The 18,167-nt window shown below is 45.2% G+C and overlaps 1 protein-coding gene across 2 annotated transcripts in view; it reads right to left on the bottom strand.

The window, feature by feature from the left end:
• Positions 1–3,990, bottom strand: part of DCX (doublecortin) — a 70,394-nt gene extending 66,404 nt beyond the window's left edge. For both annotated transcript variants that reach the window (XM_010122157.2, XM_086756432.1), the window contains exons 1-2: positions 3,886–3,990; positions 1,927–2,317 (exon numbers count right to left, since the gene is read on the bottom strand). In XM_010122157.2, coding sequence (XP_010120459.1) covers positions 1,927–2,290 — 364 coding nt within the window. In that variant the 5' untranslated portion in view covers positions 2,291–2,317; positions 3,886–3,990. The remainder of the gene's footprint in view (positions 1–1,926; positions 2,318–3,885) is intronic.
• Positions 3,991–18,167: the final 14,177 nt, after the last annotated feature.

Below are 18,167 nucleotides of genomic sequence, written 5' to 3'. Positions count from 1 at the left end.
CTCCATTTGACAGCTGTAACGGGGCTCAGAATAACTCCACTAGACTGCATCACCTCTCTGAAAGGCAGCAGTTTCTTCCCAGCAAAACTCCTCTATGGAAACCAATATTTATTCTGTGTGCTTGTCCCCACAAAGTATTTTGGGGAAATGAGTATCCCACTTGACAGATAAGGAATTCTAGGGAGAGATGCTTTAGTCAAGGTCACACAATGACTCACTGCTGAGGCTGCCCCTGCAGTTCAGTGGCTCACACACTCACATCCATTGTCTTTTATTCAAGGCAAAAACCTCGTGGATTTTCTGTAGTCACCAAATCAGCAAGGTCATCTGCTGAGGAAAGCATCAAAGAACAGGGAAAGCAACTCCCGTCTTGGAACAGAGTAATCAGGATATTGCAGGTCCAAACAAAGAACCGAGTATCTGAATTGTGCAGGGAAGAGAAAAATGAGGTGGCTGTGGATCTCCTGTGCACCTCACTTCGGCTGTGCCACCAGCAGAGCTTGCCCACAGCCATGCCTTGGGTGAGAAGGCAAGACTGGCCATGTGGAAGTTTCATCCTGGGGGTCCTCCTGGCACTCCCCAAGAAAGGCAGCACCATGGCAGCAGCCCACTGCCACAGAGGGAGCTCCCCAGGCACAGGCAAGCTGGCAGCTGGCCCCAGGTCAGCCCCTCTGGACAGAAGGATCAGTTTCCGACTCATCCTTCATCCCACAGTCCAAGTGACACTCAGAGGAACAGGCACGCCGACAGCCTCTCTAGATAGAGGGATACGCTCAGACCTGCATCCCCTGGCACACTCAGATCTGCCATGCAGGGGATGCTTTCCCACAGTCCCCCACAGACCTACCACAGCAACCCACCCCACCACACACAGGCCCTACAGAAACACTCCCCAAATACACCCCCTTACACACCCCCCTCATCCGAACAACTCAATACATCTGCCTGCCATGCAGGATCTGTATGAAGCATATTCAGACCCAACCCCCCCTCCACACACTCCTTGCTATGCAGGACCCCCCCAGCACTCCCCCTTACACACACACAGCCCAACACACCTCCACACACTCCCTGAGCACAAACCCAACATACACCCTCTGCATGAACCCCCTCAAGGAATCCCAGCACCTCCTCTGCAGTTAACCCTCCTTACACCTTCCTCCACACACACATATCAAACTCCACATTTCAGCAAGCACAACCCTCCCTTTCTCCATACACACACCTTGTTCATTAACCTCCCCCTCTAAACACACTGCGTGAACCCCCAGCACGCCCCTCCACACACTCCCCAAACACTGTAAAAACCCCTAACACCCCGCCTTCCACACATCCACCAGCACACATTGCGTGCACCCCCAACACCCCACTCCATGCACTCAAGTCCCTGCACAGCCCTGACCACACCCCTATGCATACACATTGTGCACAAACCCCTCAAAACACCCCCAAACACAGAGTGCAGAAAGCCCTCCCACCCCCATTACACACGCACTACATGAACCCCCAGCATCCCCTCGCTTTTCCCATTCACGACCATCCACCCCAGTGAGAAACCCACATCACTCCTCAGACATCCCCTGCACCCATGTGGGACCCCCCTGAGTCTGGACAGACGTGGGGGTGCCCTCAGACAGCCCCCTGAGCAACGGACACAGCCACGTCTAGCCAACGGTAAGATACACTCCTCTGACTCCACATCTGCACCTGAGCGAGTACGCTGGGGAACACGCGGGGAGTGCCAGCCCCTGCACTGCCCCCCTCTCCCACACCTCTCTGGAGGGGAAGGCGAATGGGCAGGTTCAGCGCAGAGGGGCAGAAGCATTCCCAGGCACCCGAGGAAATGTGAACTTAACAGCAGAGCCAAGTGGTGCAGCCCCCTTCCCACCCCGCCTCCTCACTGCACCAGACAGCGATGCTAATTACCTTCCTCCAGCTCATCCATGCTCCCAATCTTCCGCGACCCATCGATGGTGTAAATGTAACGGACTCCCTGAGGCAGATTAATGTTGTCAGACAGGGATCGGGTCAGGTCAGCCAGAAGAGCATCAAAACTTCGGAAGCGGTCAGAGGACACTGCATATACAATCCCCTTGAAGTAGCGGTCCCCGTTGCGATAGAAACGCACCTTCTTGGCTTTCTTCTCGTTACTCAGTGCCTGTAAGGTCCTGGTTCTGTAGAAGCTACAGTGAGCACTGTGAGTGGGGCTGGGCAACCCGTTCATACGTGAGCCTCGCATGTTTCTGGACGCCTTATCTCTTTCGTCAAAGTGTCCAAAATCAAGTTCCATAGTTCGGTGAACCCTAAGGATCTGAAGCTGAGCAGGAAGGAGGTGGGGAGAGAAGGAGTGCAAAGGGAGAGATTAGAGCCAGGCAGAGCCACAATCCAGAGAGAAAAACTACACTAATGCAAGAGCTGTGTCTGAGGCAGGACAGATGTATTTGGGAAGCATCCCCTCCACTGACCCAGATTTGTATTGATCTGGCAACTGAGGGTGGGAGGGGTCCTCACATTTTGAAAGGGATCCAGCTACTGGGGGCAGGGAACATGTTTCTAGAGAGCTGCCTGCTCCTGCAGCTGGGAGTTTTCAAAGTGCAGTAAAATGGGAGTTGGGGCCAAAGGGATACCTGGCAATCACAACTCAGCCCCCCAAAAAACTCATTCAAACACCAGTTGGCAATGAATTAAACCTCTGAGCCCTGTGAGGTTTCCTTTGGCAACAGAAAACAAGGAGATCCCAGTAAGTCAGCCCTTCAATCTGTTGAACCACGAAAGGAACCAGAGCATCTGAATGTTTAACATTAGAATAAACTGGCATTTATGAAAGAATGGTCACAGGGGAATAAGCAGTTTCTTTGTGACAGCCTGTTCAATAAGGGTTAGCAACGAGATCCAGCCCACCCTTCCCCCTATACGCAGCCCCCTCCCTAGCCCATCAATCAATTCCCAGGACCAGCCTACATCTCTGGGAAGAAATGACTGGAAAGAAAAAAATCTGTCATTGAAAGGAGGCTTGGGTAAGCTCTTTTCAGCCTGAGCCCCCTCTGAATTGCATTTCTGCTCCCGTTTAATGAGGAGGAGAAAATAAAGGGGCTATTTCCACCCCTCTCCCAGCCTTAAGTGATGTAATTGCTGGAAGTACCCCTGCCCAAGGGACCTGCAGCCCTTTCTCCTCACCTTTCATTGTTCTGAGCTCGGGGGGGGGGGGGGGGGGTGGGGGGGGGGTGGCTCCAGCGCAAGCGACTAGCGCAGAAAAGCTGAGACTTTATTTGACACCCAGCAAGCAGGAATTTCTGCATGGTCTCTAGTTTATGCTCAAGAACAACCTTCCCCACCAAACCCCAACACAAAAGGAGTAGGAACCCCCAACCCTGTGATAGAAAGACCCTTCCACTCTCCCGGCACAACCAGGAACATGCAACTCACATATGTTACGTGCATGTTAACACAAGGCAGAAAGGGGATTTACACCAGCACTTGGCAGCCAGGTATAAATCTGGGAAAAGCTGTTGCTCTCTCTTCCCCACCCCTTACATTTGCCAGAACGAAGCTCCTTCCCGGTGTTTTACAATGTCAGCGTGACTTGTGCAGGAAAAAAATCATTGTTACCCGTCTGCAATAAAGCAGAAGGTGAGGACGCAGGCAATCTGCACAGAAACCCCAAGTTGGGAACGTTTTCCCCACAATGCCAGTTCAGGTAGATTCAGTCTGGTGTCATGCACTGAACAATGAAACATCCAAGCAACTTCGGGAATGAATCAGAGGATGCAGAGAGGTTTGATTTTAAAATGAACTGCAGATGCTGTAAGGTACTAAGATTCCTCCTTTCTATCTGACATCTGTTACTTTTCTGCATGCAAGTTACTCAAGAAAAGCTCTACTCACCGGTTTTCAGCGCGCAGGGTGGAGATGCTGAGAGAAAGAAAACCAGGCTCACTCTGCCTTTGTTGTCTGAGCTCCAAGCAAGAAATTCCTGCCAGGGTGGATGAGACGCCTCCTAGGTCCTAGTGCCTTGTTCCATCCCTTCACAGTAACTTCGCCTCAGTGCTTTTTACTCTCATCTGTCTGGTTGTAGTCTTCTCTGTGTTTAAGAAAAAAAAAAAAAAAAAGTGTTAATTCCAGCTCTGGATGTGTTAACAGATGGGTAAACAAAAAATTTAAAGGGGCAAGTTTTGGGGTGATGTTCTGAAGGATACAAATTTCCCCTTGGCATTAGCTTCACCAAGGAAGCATCTGGCCCCACTGGGGGAGGGAAGAAAAAAAATAAAAAAAATCAGACCAAAGCACCGATATTATAGGATTACCAGTACAGGGAGGACACGGCTACAATCCTAGTGTGATACAATGCTGGGAACAAGACTCCAGCATGTTAGGAAAGCAACTAAGAAAAAAAAGTTGAGCAGTGGAACTGGGCACAGTCCTGCTCCTGTACTGGTTTTACACAGCATTCATGGTTTACACTGGCAAGCAGAAAGGATCATTCACTTGGTGGTTCTGCATGCAGTGCCCCTGAATAATTTTCCTCCGTTAACATGGGACACAAGCCAAAGCCAGAGCTCTGAATCCCAGTTCATTCATGTCCCCAAGGGGTTCAGGATGGAGTCATTCCACACAAGCTTAACCCAACAGATTCAGCCTGGCTCATATCCCAAAATAAGAGAAGTTTACTTTCTGATTCCACTACAGGAGGACCCAGCTGTTACAAAATTGTGCTGGGCTCTTCCACTTTGACAGCAAAATCTTTCAGCTGCTTTCTGGATGAAGATTTCTATCTTGCAGTTAGAAGAGCAGCACCACTAAACCTGCTCCTAACCCCACCATTGCTGGTCCCATCTTTATTTTAGAAAAGAACAGGATTTGGAAATAGGAAAGTCTTTCCATCCGTAGAAGGAAAACTATCCTAACAACATTGTCTATTTTGAATGATAACATCAGATTTTGTCATTTTTGGCACATCACACACAGCAGTATCACATTTACACAGAAAGAGTTTGTACTTATTCCAGCTTTGTCTGCCCTGTACATGATAGTCCAGGCAAAACTGACACAAACCCACTGAAAGCTCATCTTTGCCAGCAACTTTCACACATGACATTTGAAAAAAGTTTTATTCCCTGAAACCATCCTTTTATTCAAAGGCTCTCCTGTATCCTGTGCCAAAGCTGTTGGCTGCTCCCTGATGTGCTTGGTGGGATCTCTGTGAAGGGGACCAGAGACCTGCTCTCCTTCCTCAGGAATTAGCATTTGAGAGGTCCGCAGGGAAGAGCAGGGTCCATGCTCTCCTGGGTATATTTCAGTAGGTCCCTGGATGCAGATGTAAGAGGTAGGTGGGACTAAGCATTCTTAGATCCCATTCCAAATTAGGTAATATCTGACCATTCATCACCATGTGCTTAATCTGTCCAGGATTAACAGTTCTTCCCTATACAACAATACTGCTGTAAATATAAGTTTATTCATACTTTTAAAATGCACCAAAGATACAAATCATTATGCATGTGTGAAGTACAGTAACAGCAAGAACAGAGAAAAGCAAACCAAATTCAGTCCTCAGTGGTGCACAGAACTTTGACAGAGAAGAGGCAGACTGGGGTGATGTCTAAGGATCTGGATACTAGCCCAGGGTAACCTGGCAGGATGACGTAAACCCATGCAGTCAGTGGAACTGAACAACAACTTACTCATCTCCCAAGTTTGACTTGTATGGAGAATTCTGAGAACAGCAAAGGGTCTCAAACAGCATTAACAGAGACTATTAAGCATTAACATCTGAGACTATTCCTGCTGGTGAGAAGATGAAGCATGTCTATGTGGACACATCTGCTCAGGACACTGCCAGAAGCTTTATGAAACATGGGCATTTCCTTTTAAAAGCAGAATTACTCTAGCAAGAGACCTGGTATTTGTTCCTAACTGAAGGATGAGGTTCCTATAGCAAATTATTGTAATGTTCATCTTGGGTAAAACCTCAAGTTATTCCTAAAAGGTACATAAATCATCTTCAGTACAGTTGTCCTCCTTTAATCCTGCCACAAGAGAAAAAGGGTCTCAGCAGCCAGAGCATCACTGGAGGCAAAGAGCCCTGGAGCCAGACTGATTTCACACGTCCTCAGTATGATCGCACCACATTTGCTTCTCTTCAGATGAAAACAGGATCACTTCATGCTACAGACATTGGCTGGGCTATGCAGTAAGGCACAGAAATAAACAGCTCTTGATGAATGCAAGGGCCTGCTCCTGACTTCATTTCTGTTGGTCAGGCACAAGAGCTTCTTCACTGGCCCTAAGGAGTTAATGCTAGTCAAAACCTATTTACATCACAAAAAACTCACGCCCGAGACACTGTAATCTAAACCATTTTAGGCAGCATGAGTTTAGAATTGGAAATAATATTCTTCCCATAAATAATTTCATCTAGCAAAAAGGAAATATAAGTTTAGCTCTTCAGATTAAATTATCTGCTTTAAATCAGGTGAATCATCTTTCCTCCAGGAAGCTAACATTTAGACTCTTGCCTGTGTAACTAAATCTGTATAAAGACATTTGTTGACATTGCTGAGCAACTGTGACACTTTGGAAAAGGCCAGACTACAGGAAAAAGGGATTTTGTGACTGCTTTGTGCTAACTTCTTCACAATACACCTAGAAAATCCAGTTTCTAGCATCATTAGGAGTTGCAGTCTTAAATACTCTCTATGTCAATGCCCAGTTGCTTCGCTATACATCGTCCTGACTTCTAGAAAAAGTTGCATCTGATAGCACTGCATGCTCTCCCATCAGGATGAGAGTTAGGGTGATAAGTAGCCAAGGTCTGGCTGCACCACAGATGAGAATCCTGGAAAAAAATAATTCAAGTGATCACTGCTTTTGAAGGAAGTCTTGGATCAACATTTTTAAGTCACTATTTAGATGCACATGTTTAATTACATTTCTGATTCTAACCTCTGTTCTTCTGGACTGCTTTGAAAAATCTTGTCCCTGATCACTGCTTTCAAAGCTTTGCTTGATGTAAGCTGACATGCCAAAAATCTCTGAAATAACAAATTACTATTTCAGGGCTCTGCTAATGTGTCAAGGCACTCAAACTGGAAGTCCATAAAGCCAATGGTTCAGTCTTGACCCTACAGAGCAACAGGCTTTAAACCTGAACCTTCAGAAGAGCTGACAGTTCAAAGAATTATCCTATATCAGACTATAGAGTTAAGTCTGCTACATAACACTATGAGCTAATAAGCAACCGGGACTTGGCAGACTTTCACCACATAACATTTGTTTCCTTTGGAGATTTATTTTTACAGGGACCACACACATCTGAAGGTCTTTTAAATACCAATGCTAGTGAGCCAAAGTCAGCTCAGCCGCTGGGGAGGGAAGGGTGGAGAAGTACTGCCATAGCACAGTTTCACCACTCCAAGCCTTGTAACCATCTGCAGAGGCTGTTCAGACCTTGAAGTCAGAGGGCTGAACCCTTCTACAGCCTGGATGACTGAAAAGCCCAGGGAGCAGTAGGGAGAAGCTTTTCAGTCTGGAGAAGGAGAGGGTGAAAGCAGAAGCTGGGCTCCAAGACTACCTCCAGCAGCTGGCCAATGTGAGGCTCCTCACCTGTGCTCCACAGCACCAGCATCTCATGGGTGAGACCTGTCACTCCTCCAGAGCCCAGAGGCTGTGCTGAGTCAGCACATTTGTGCTGCAGCCCCACACCCTTGGCAGATGCCCTCAATCTCAGCAGACTACTTTGGCTTCAGAGAAGCTCCTGCTGAAATTTGGGAGAAAGAGGCCTTTATGTCCTCTGAGTAATCAACAGGAAGCAGGATGCAAGTGAAAAGGCCATTCCCTGTGCTAATAAACCTCTGTAAGTATCTAGAAACAACACAGCTCATAATGAGTTATCCAATGAACTCACTCAAGACATTCCCAACACACCCAGATATGAGAAAGCATTAAAATGTACAACAGCCATCCAGAAGTAAAATACCTTTTGCCCTAGATTTCTTCTGGCTCCATTCCCTCCCTACTACAAGCAAATCACCACAATCAATAAATCTTTCTCAGCTGAAAACAAATTCCCCAGTAGCAGAGGATGAAGCATCCCCCACCCCAGTACACACCCCACACTAATCTTGGGTAAATCCTGCCAGACTCAACGAGTTCTACAAACCAAATTCTCATGGCAGTTCAGTGGCAGTGTTTTCCCTTAACAGCAATTCACAAAGCTTGCAGAAAGCTGTGGAAATGTCTGCACCCTGGGGGACACGCAGAGCCTCACAGAGGTTGTCAGTACACTTTTGCTGACCAAGTTCTGTACAATATATGGTCTGCAAGTCCCAGCCAAGGTCATGACAAATGGAACCACACGAAATCCAGATGTCTCCTTTCTGAGGCCGTCCGTGGGCTGCATCATAGTAGTTAGGAGATTCATGAACAAGAATTTAATAACTTCTGATAATTTCATTTTATACAGTAATTCTAACCAAATACATTATTTCCAGCTTCTCTCAAAATGCCTCCTGAATGTAACATTGATTTGAAGGACTTTCCTGATAGAATGTTAAACAATGGAAAGGAAAACTCCATCAAAGCCATCGTGGGGGATCATGTCACATTCAAGTTGGAAATGCAAGATGTCTCCTTTCAAAATAGAGCCTCTCTGTCACTCTGAAGGCAGTGACAGTGCAGGTGGCACTCAGTGAGCATTTATAAAAGATACCCAAACAGCCCATCTTATAAACTTAGAAATCACAACAATAGACCATTTCAGAAGTTGTTTTCCACAAGAGACTTCCACTCAGTACACTCAATGTCATCCCAGACCAAGCCCAATAGAAGCTGCAGGATTAGCCATACAAGTGTCCTAGGCAAATATCTTCTCATTATCCAATAGTGAATGCATGTGATCTACAAAAATTAGATACCATTGCCCATAGGTACCCTTGATTCAGCCCACACCCTTTACTGGGAGAAGGCTGGTGCTCCAGCACAGCCTGTGTTTGTGCCAACACATCTGGCCTCTGGCAGCAGAGCACGGGTGCTGGAAACTCTCAGGGTAGCTATAAGCTCTAAGGAAACCTGTCTCTTGGCAGGAGATGAGTAATCAGTATTTAGAGTGCAGATTCTGGCTGAGCTCAGCTGTTGTGTAGAAGCTTTGAGCTGTCAGCGACATAGTAGGAATAATTGTCATTCAGCTTGCTCACCTCCTTCTACCCGCAGTAGCAGCTGAGAGAGAGGCAGCTCAGAGGTTTTTACACTCTCCAGGAACAGAGGGCAGGGTGGGGAAAGAGTGCTTTTCTGCTGGTGTTTTATTTGTCTTCAGGGGATGGTTCAAATCTGGTTTATCCTAAAAATTCACAAAGAATAGTAATAAATGGTGATTTTTCATGGCTGCAGATACTGCTTAGCTATTTTGCTGCTGTTCTTGAAGCACTCATATTTACGTATAACAAACAATTGCTAATCATTGCTTTGCATCTGTATTGAAATTCAGAGGTTGATACAAAAATTAAAAAACTCATTTCGCTAGATTAAAAAGAAAAACTTATCTGCTCAAAGTATCATACAAATTAGAATACATGGGCACTCTGAAAGACCATAGTTTAAACATCAATGAACTCATTTCTTGTTTGCATAGCTGCAGTCTCTCACTCTAGAAATGTGCAGACTCATCACAGTCAGGAGGAATGGAAAAACAACAAAACCCACTACAACATACAAGGTCAGCACTGACATCTTCAGTCCCCTCTCTCCAGCAAGGAGAACCCACACTGCAGCCTATTTCAAGTATGAAACCCTGATCTGAACTTCTGCAGCTCTTGCCCTGTTCTCCTCCATGCACACCAGAGTTGTGCTGACAAGTGAGAGATGGCTTCAGGCAGAAGTTCTCCTCCTTGTCTACAGAATAACCATCAAGAGACAAGCATGGGGCATCCTCCTGCTCCATTAATGTCCCTGAACACACTTGCTGGAGAGAAGCATCTCATCCAGCAGAGAGACAATGACTATCAGTGCTTTGGTGCTGACCTTTTTAGGAAAAAAAAAAAAAGGAGTATCCTTTTTTTTTCCCTCTTGAATATCTGCAGCTTGCTGAAAACTATGCCATGGTTTAACATTGCAGGGGAGTACTAGATTATTATCTGGGAGCTATTGGGCTAGAAGCTGACACCAGAAACTCCACAGTGCTGATTCTGATGCTATTTTATCTTCATATCATGCAGGTTCTGCTCATTATGAAACCCTCCCAATGTAAGACAGAGGTCTGCTCACATGTATGTTCTTCCTCATTAAACTCCCAGACTGGAGAACTGTGAATCACAGTATAACTGAACAGGATAACAAGAACCATACCAGAACATCAGGACTGGGATCCCAAAGTTTGGATCAAGAACCACATCAGAAGAAACTCCTGGTCTCATCCGAAGGCGCAGAGGAACAGGGTATAGCCATAAACACTAACAGGCCATTGTTTTGTTCCTTGTACCCATGAAGCGTTTTGCTGCTCCAAGTTAAAGTTTTATTCTGTTTCCAATTAGAAATCCAAACTGCTTGTTGAATTAGGTGACTTCAACAACTCACTAAGCAACCCAACAAATATTTTCAGTTTGATCCTTACAGTTATTAACCCTGAAAGCACATGGAGCACTCTGCTCAAATACTTCTTATTCAAAATTAATTCACAGCCCACACCACAACATGAATAGCCTTTGCATGTGGCCCACACCACAACATGAATAGCCTTTGCACATCTCCTGGGCATGGTCATGACTTGTTTCATTGTGGTCCCCCTGCAACAGATCCAGCCCTCAGCACTGCTGACTGGCCCAAATCTCCAGTTTGTGGGCTAAGTCTGAAAATATAACCCTGAAAGAGAATTATGAAAGGCAGTGCTTATCTCACTTTTAGCCCACACAAGCCCAGTCATCTCCAGGCCAGAGATCCTCTCATTCTCTTCTTTGTCACACTCTCCCCTCACATCACTTTGGGATATTCATTTTAGACCTCCTTCCTTGCCTCTTCCACAGACGAAAGGGGGACCTGCAGAAAGCAGTCATACTTGCTGCAGTGCTAATCACAATCCACATCGCACACACACCACTCTTGTAGATGTAGCAACACCAGTGCACCTTGGCTCCCCGTGAGGCTGGCAGATGTGACAGGAAACATTTGCGAGGCACAGACGATGCCTCGGTTCAGTGCACCGAGGGCACCTCCTCTGTGTCCTGCAGAGCAGCACAGACCTGCAGAGCGCCCATGTGCCGGCCAGCGGCCACCGTGTGAGAACCTCCCTGCGGCCCTCGCTGATGCTGTGTCTTGTGTCAAAGGTGTCAGAGACAACGACGATGCCACCTTGTGGTAAAACTCGGCATCAGTAGTGCGAACAGGGAACCCTGTTCGGGTGCTGATCGGTCTGGAGTGGCTGGTGCTCATGAGCGTGCTGTTGGGTCCCTAGAAAGGACAGGAAGGACACACAGGGATGACAAGCAGTCACCATGCTCTAGCAGCACCATCACTGTAGCTGTGGGCCATGGAGTCCCAGGAAGGACTTGCAGAATGTCCATCTTTTGTATGAACTGCTACGGCAAGTAGTGAGTCACCTCTTTCCACCTCCTTGGCATTGCAGCAAGAAGCTAGGAAAGATCCTGGCTTTTTGGCTTGATAATAGGCAGTGACACTGCAAGCGCTGCAGCATTCCCACTGCCCCCCAACCCCGTGAGCAGCAGCATAGGTCTCACCTCTACCCAGCTACAGAACTGACAACTCTGTAATGCCTGTTCATCATCATAAGATAATATGCAGTGCCTGTTCAGCATCATGTTATATCCTGCTAGAAGTAAAGTGATCACTTGTGAATCAGAAATTCAGGTAAAGCCAACAAGACATTTAGTATTTATGGTAATTTATTTAATTTAAAGGAACTGATAATCTTGTGTTTCAACTTCCTCTTATCAATCCAACTCCTATAACTCAGTTATTCTTCTTACAAGTTTCAGCATAGATGTACTGCGTTAGTATGGCAAGGTTCCAGTAGTGGGAGGGCTACAGAGGTGGCTTCTATGAGAAGGTGCCAAAAGGTTCCCCTATGTCTGACAGAGCCAATATGCCAGCTGGCTCCAAGACTAATGCACTGCTGGCCAAGGCTGAGCCCATCAGGAACAGTGGTACCACCTTTGGGATAACATATTTAAGGGGGAAAAACACTGCTGTGCAACAGCAGCCAGGAGAGAGGAGTAAGAATGCAATGCAGATAGATTCATACAGATCTTTCAGTTTGTACATTGGGATCTACCATCCCTAAACTGGAAAAGGAACAGAAACATACTCTGATTTTTGCCTTACAAGATCATCAAAAGCAGAACAGCCCTTGCTTAAACTATGCTAGATTATGATTTGAGCTATTTCTAGGAAAAACAAGCCCCAGAGATGGAATTTTAGCTTAGTCAATATTGCATTTAAACTTGTGATGTGACTTATTTGATTCAAGTCAGACCAAATGAAGGCTTTGCAGAAGCAATTATTGTTTTGTTTCATGAGGCCCATTGGGTGATGATAGTAAGAAGCCATTTCAAATTAGAACAGACACTAGGAACAGGCTCCCTACACAACAAAGTCTGCTTCCTTTTAATGCAAAGTCTTCTAATCCTGGGCAAACGATTGAAGGACTTACAAAACACTTGAAGAAAACAAGTTATCAGGCACTTTCACTCCAGGCTTGCTTGATCCCCTTTTTGCTTTTGTTGGTTCCCTTCTCTTCGCTAGCCCCAGGAGGAAGCAGTTAAAGGCAGTGCCAGCAGATGGCAACCCAGGAAGAGTTTCTGGTTTTAACAGCTCTTTGAGCCATGCAGAGCAGCAGTGTGGGCAGCCAAGACTCTGCTTTGCTGTCTCTGCAAAATAGCAAGAGGATCAAAGTTGTTGTTCTGTGTCATTGTAATTAAATCTCTGAAGGAGCTCAGACTAAAGAGAATACCTGGGTGTTTTAGAGTCTAGCCAACCATTCTGCAGTAGAGACACCTCCATGGTATTCCCTGAACAACTAATTTTGACACCTTTTAACTCATTCCATAAAATTCTTATTAGCTCATCAATGCTAACACATGGGAAGTCCACACCACGTGCTTGTGGTTCCAGGATAAGAAAACTTTTTCCCTGTGACTGGCCCAAATCAGTTTCAACCATAGCAGAAGCAAAGTACTCACTGGTTTGACTGTCCTGTGCTTAAGTCTCTGGAGTTTGCAAAGTGTTCAGAGGGTGTACAACAAGATCCACGAGCAAAAAACCATGACATACAAGACCTAAAGCCCTGGATCCAAGGAAATAAGACTTCTAGAGTACTGAAGCAACAAATACAAAATGAGTAAAGTAATATCATTCCAAACAACCAGCAATAAGTTACTCACATGGTGGGAGAAGCTGCATCACACCAGCTGGCCAGAGAGCTTTTGGTTCCTTTATGTTCTGCACATCAGCTGGAAAAAAACAGCCATGGGGTGGACAAGACAGGGCAAGCCATCCTGAAGTGATGCTCATCAGACTAACAAAACCAAGGAGGAGAGGTGCTACTACACCTTTGCTAGAAAGCCATGCACTCCATACCTCAGTCAGTAAGTCCTGGAGTAGATCCAGAGTAACATTAAAGAAAGATGTCTTAACTAGCAGCAAACATATCCTTTAGAAAGGAAGCAGGCAATAACTCATTCCAGTGTAACTGTTCCCTGAAGTAAATAGCATTGGATTTGTTGCTGGAATAACTAGCTCATTAACTCAGCCTGTGGCAGAAGCAGCAAGTGCTAGCCATCTGGAGTGCTAGATGGCCCACTGCCAGCCTAGCTCCAATGCTGTGGGAGAGGTGGAGCACAGGGGTGCGTTAGAGCAACAAGCACACATACAGCCCAGGCAGACCAGAGAGCAAGGGAAGGAACATGTAAGAAAAAAAATAAGGAAGACAGAACTACTCTTAAGAGTCTGTAATTGATGTCTAAGAGCAAACAGATATTGGAAACAAGATTATTTCCAGTCTATTTGCTAGTATGAAGGTAGGGAAAAAGGTAAGTTAACCAGAGAACAAAGTTAAGAAAAAAAAATAGAGAACCATTCAGGAAAGTGCTTAGTCCACTGCACTGAGTCAGGAAATCCCTGAACAGTGAAAGTGTCATGACCTGAACACCAAAACTACAGCAGGGGCATCACAACACAGTTCTTTGCCCTACTTGCAGATGCAAAGTTTGTCCCCTTTGCTAAAGGAGCCCAGAATCTGTAACACTTAGCACATAAACTGCCTGTAGTCTCTGCTTTGTGTCTCTAGTACAAGCCATCACAGAGGCTTCCCTCACCTTTTTCTTATACTACAGCACAAGAAGTACTCAGGTGAAGCCAGGTATTTTGCACAGCCCAAAGATATTTTTTTTTTCTTTTCAGATTAAAGCTCAGTAGTATAACTAGTTTATCAGCACGAAACCAGCTACTGTCTAACCACACAGAGACATTTTCTAGAAATATAGCTACAAAAAACCACAGCCCCAAACCAAACACCTCTTCTGCAAAATAGAAACTATTGACCATACGCAGAAAGGAGCATCAAAGTACCAAATCCTGGTGAATTTAGCAGAACAAAAAACACACACAAAAAAACCCCTACCAACCCCAAACAAACAACTACCAAAGCTTACCAAAAAAAGCTGTTCTCTAGCAAGAGTTTACACACCTTTTTAAATAGAGGCTTGCCGGCAAGGATTGGTTCAAAGCAAAAGCCAGGTGTCACCATTCAGAGTACTTAAAGGAAATGGCTAGGCTGGTTTCCTTGTCCTTTTCCTAGTACTTACTGATACATGTAAGGCAAGGGTATGTTAAAGAAATTACAGTATTTCAATAGTATATCAGTTTTGTAGTAACCTGTTATTTATTTTTCTCTTCTTTCATTATGGGTTCTTAAAGTCTGAGCATTTCATACTGTAAAGGGTTGCAGTCAAAATCTGAATATAGAAGTCAGGGCAGCTGTGTTTGCCTCCTGTTGATGCAAGGATATAAATCAGTTTATGGCATTCTCCTTTGGAAAAGTCAAGGTCTCTAGTGAGTGTCTCTCACTACTCTGCCTCCTCCATTTTTCCTTCCTTGTTCCCTCAGGGTCCTTAAAGAAAATTGTTCTACTGTTTAGGAAACTGCATGTGAGAGTCATGCCTGCAGAGAGCAAATGTGATATTGTTGCGTGGCAGAGCTGGGTTCCTTTTCTCTGGAAACAGGGGAGAACAAAGCTTTCCTTGTAAAGGATAGGCAAGCTGGTTTTAGGTAAAACATGACAAAGTTCTGCTCTCTTCCTCCAAGTTAAGATGTGCTAGTTTAGGCTGATTCTAGGGAGGAAGTGTTCTATCACCAGAAAATCAGGGGGCTACCAGTGAGTTAGCCAGCTACAAACTAGGAAGCTAGTTCAGATCAGGGTTCATCTTTTGTTTGCCACAGACACAGCAAGACAGCTGCTTCTGAAGCTGCTGTAACCTGACCAGTAACACCTGGACAATAACCTACCCCCAGGTTGTCTCTCAGCCCCAGGTAGCTGGTGGTTGTTCCATGCCATAAAGTTCTGGTAATTGCTGCAGTAGGACCCTTTTGTGCCAGCTACCAGCTTTCAGCGGTTTGGGTTTTAGTTGCAATTTCTGCTGGAGTCTCAGTGAATCTGCACTGTCAGCTACAAAAATATATATATATTTTTTTTACTCTTTTACAAACTTATAAATACTTCTTGTGTAATATTTATTGTCTAAATAACTTGCTAAATGTCCTGGAGCCCTGAGATCCTTGACAGTGTCCAGAAACAATGACTTGTAGGGGTTCTTTAGAAACTTCCAACTAGCATCCACTATACAAAGTGGGTGTCACTGGATACTCCTGTTTATTACTGCCTATTGCTCTTTACAAATGAATATTGACACCAAATAAAACAACATAATGGGATATGCAGTGATGATGTGGTTGATATTTTGGGCTCCTAGCTGCCAAGCAATTCTTTTTCAGTGACAGAAGTCTCAAATGTAATAAAATTATTATTGCTGTGGGTTAAATATCAGCCAGATAATGTACTTGGTGAGAGCTGAACAAAGGTTTCATAACTGCAGGGATGTAAATGGAAACACAATGTTGATCTACCCTCTGCACCCCAGAAACTGCCCTGGACATAAAGGTGGGTGGCAAGGAAAACAGAGCCCTGGCATTCAAATATCTTGCAAACCTGATTATGTGGTTGAGGAAGCTGGGGAGCTTCTGGATACAGCAAGGGGAATCCTTCAGTGAAAACTCACAGATGTTTCTGTTATGAATGCAAATGTACTTAGAGTTCAGGGGCAAGTAAAACTGAGGATTAGAAGTGTTTAAAGGAACAAGGGCAGGATGTTGACTTTACTTTGTACTTTTCATCCCACCTTTGCACTTGCCACCTACTTTGGCTCTTCATCATCTGGGCAAAGCATGACTACAGGTGGTAAATTTGAGGATCAGTCCAGTCTCAAAGAAAAAAAGCAGGTAAGAGAAACAAGCAAAGCCCTCAGAGGAACAGTGATCCCAACTGGAGATAGAATTTCAGGACTGGTCAAGACAAAGTATGTTTCCAGCCATTTCTCTCTTCCTGCTGACCTAATAACTTCTTGGTAGTTGCCGATGCTGCATCAGGTCTCTTATGTCAGCTACCAGCATTTGGGGCATTGGTTTTCAGTTGCGCTTTCTGCTGAAGAGTTGCAGTGAATCTGCATGAAGACAGCTACAAGCAGTTACTATCCCAGCCTGGTTCCCTGCTTGGCTCTTGCTCTCTGCCACTCTCTGTGCCATCCTCAGCTAGTTTTAACTTGTCTCTTGTGGGTTTTAACTTGTCCATTACTCATCAAACATTAATTACAGAGGTGATTGCTTTTATTTGCTGCAGTCCCAGAGAAATTTGGAGATTCATGTTGGATAATGCAGTTTGATATTACCTGCCTCTGAGGAAGGGAGAGTGGTGGCTGAGGGCTAGCTGTTTTGCAGGGAATGTTACTGAAGGGAATCGGTATGATCCCCAGCCCTTAGAGATGGGGAAGTAAAATCTTCTGAAAATTGTTGTAGTCCATTGTATAGGTCGTTAGGGCAACTCACCCAGTTGTCACCAAGGGGTGCCTGGCAAAGAAATGTCTGTTGCAGTAAGCAAAGGGTACAGCAGCTTTTCTCTTTGAGCCTTCTGTATATGGACTCCTTCCTTTTCTGCTCCTGCTTTCAACTTTCCAACTGGCACAGCTGTCATGGCAGTGCTGAGCACTGGGCACTGTTGCAGCGGCTGAGGGTAGTTTGAGGCTCCACCACCTCCCTCCTAGGCAATACTAAAGGAACTGTAGATCCTCCAGTCCTTAACTGGATCCTTAGTGTAACAGTTCAGTAAGGATGCAGAGCTAATAGCCACCACACCACAATGGCTTCTAATGGAAAAACATTCAAGCTTAATCTAAAAACAGCATCATGCTGGTGGGGTTTGTTTCAAGTGGTACCCTGCCTACAATAAATGACCAAGGAGTTCTTGTACCTTTTTATCTTCTTACAGAAATTAATATATCTTGCTTCTTTATGGCATGGTCTCCAGGACCTCTCTAATGAAAAGCACCTTTTTTTTGTTTCCCTAAGGCCACGTGTGCTGGGAAGAAGACATGCTTTGCTGGTTTCAGCTATCTAATTAGGAAAGGGGTTGTGTGAGTAAGCAGGTAGCTCGGGAGCTGATCTTCTGTGAACAGCATAAATTTCATTTGTGCTAAGAGAAACATGCGGCTTAGGCTGAATTATCAGATGAATTGTAACAACAGATCACTTGCCTTTGCAGTGACTTAATTATCAAAGATTTTACAAATGAAGGGAGGGCAAGAATCAGAAGAGGGACAGAGCATTTCCTGAGGGAAATGTCAGCTTGCCAGCTGCATCCCTTACCTGGAGATGTCAGGCCAAGGTCATTAAGGGAAGGTGACATGATGCGATCATTTCTGATGATTTGTGTTGCCAAGCATCAGCTCTTCCATGATGTGGCATATATATTGCCATGTAGAAATAAATGTGTAAATCAAAGTATTCAAGTGAATAATTTGAGCACTGAAGGCCCCAGAACAAAGACAGTCAGCCACCATCATGTATATTAAAGCCATATCAGACAGAAAGATGGGAGAGCAAAGATTTAAGCCAGT

This window comes from Chlamydotis macqueenii, chromosome 11 (genome assembly GCF_036417535.1).
Source record: "Chlamydotis macqueenii isolate bChlMac1 chromosome 11, bChlMac1.mat, whole genome shotgun sequence".
Classification (NCBI taxonomy): domain Eukaryota; kingdom Metazoa; phylum Chordata; class Aves; order Otidiformes; family Otididae; genus Chlamydotis; species Chlamydotis macqueenii.
The sequence above is the reverse complement of the archived record's forward strand: the minus strand, read 5'-3'. Positions and strand labels throughout refer to the sequence as shown.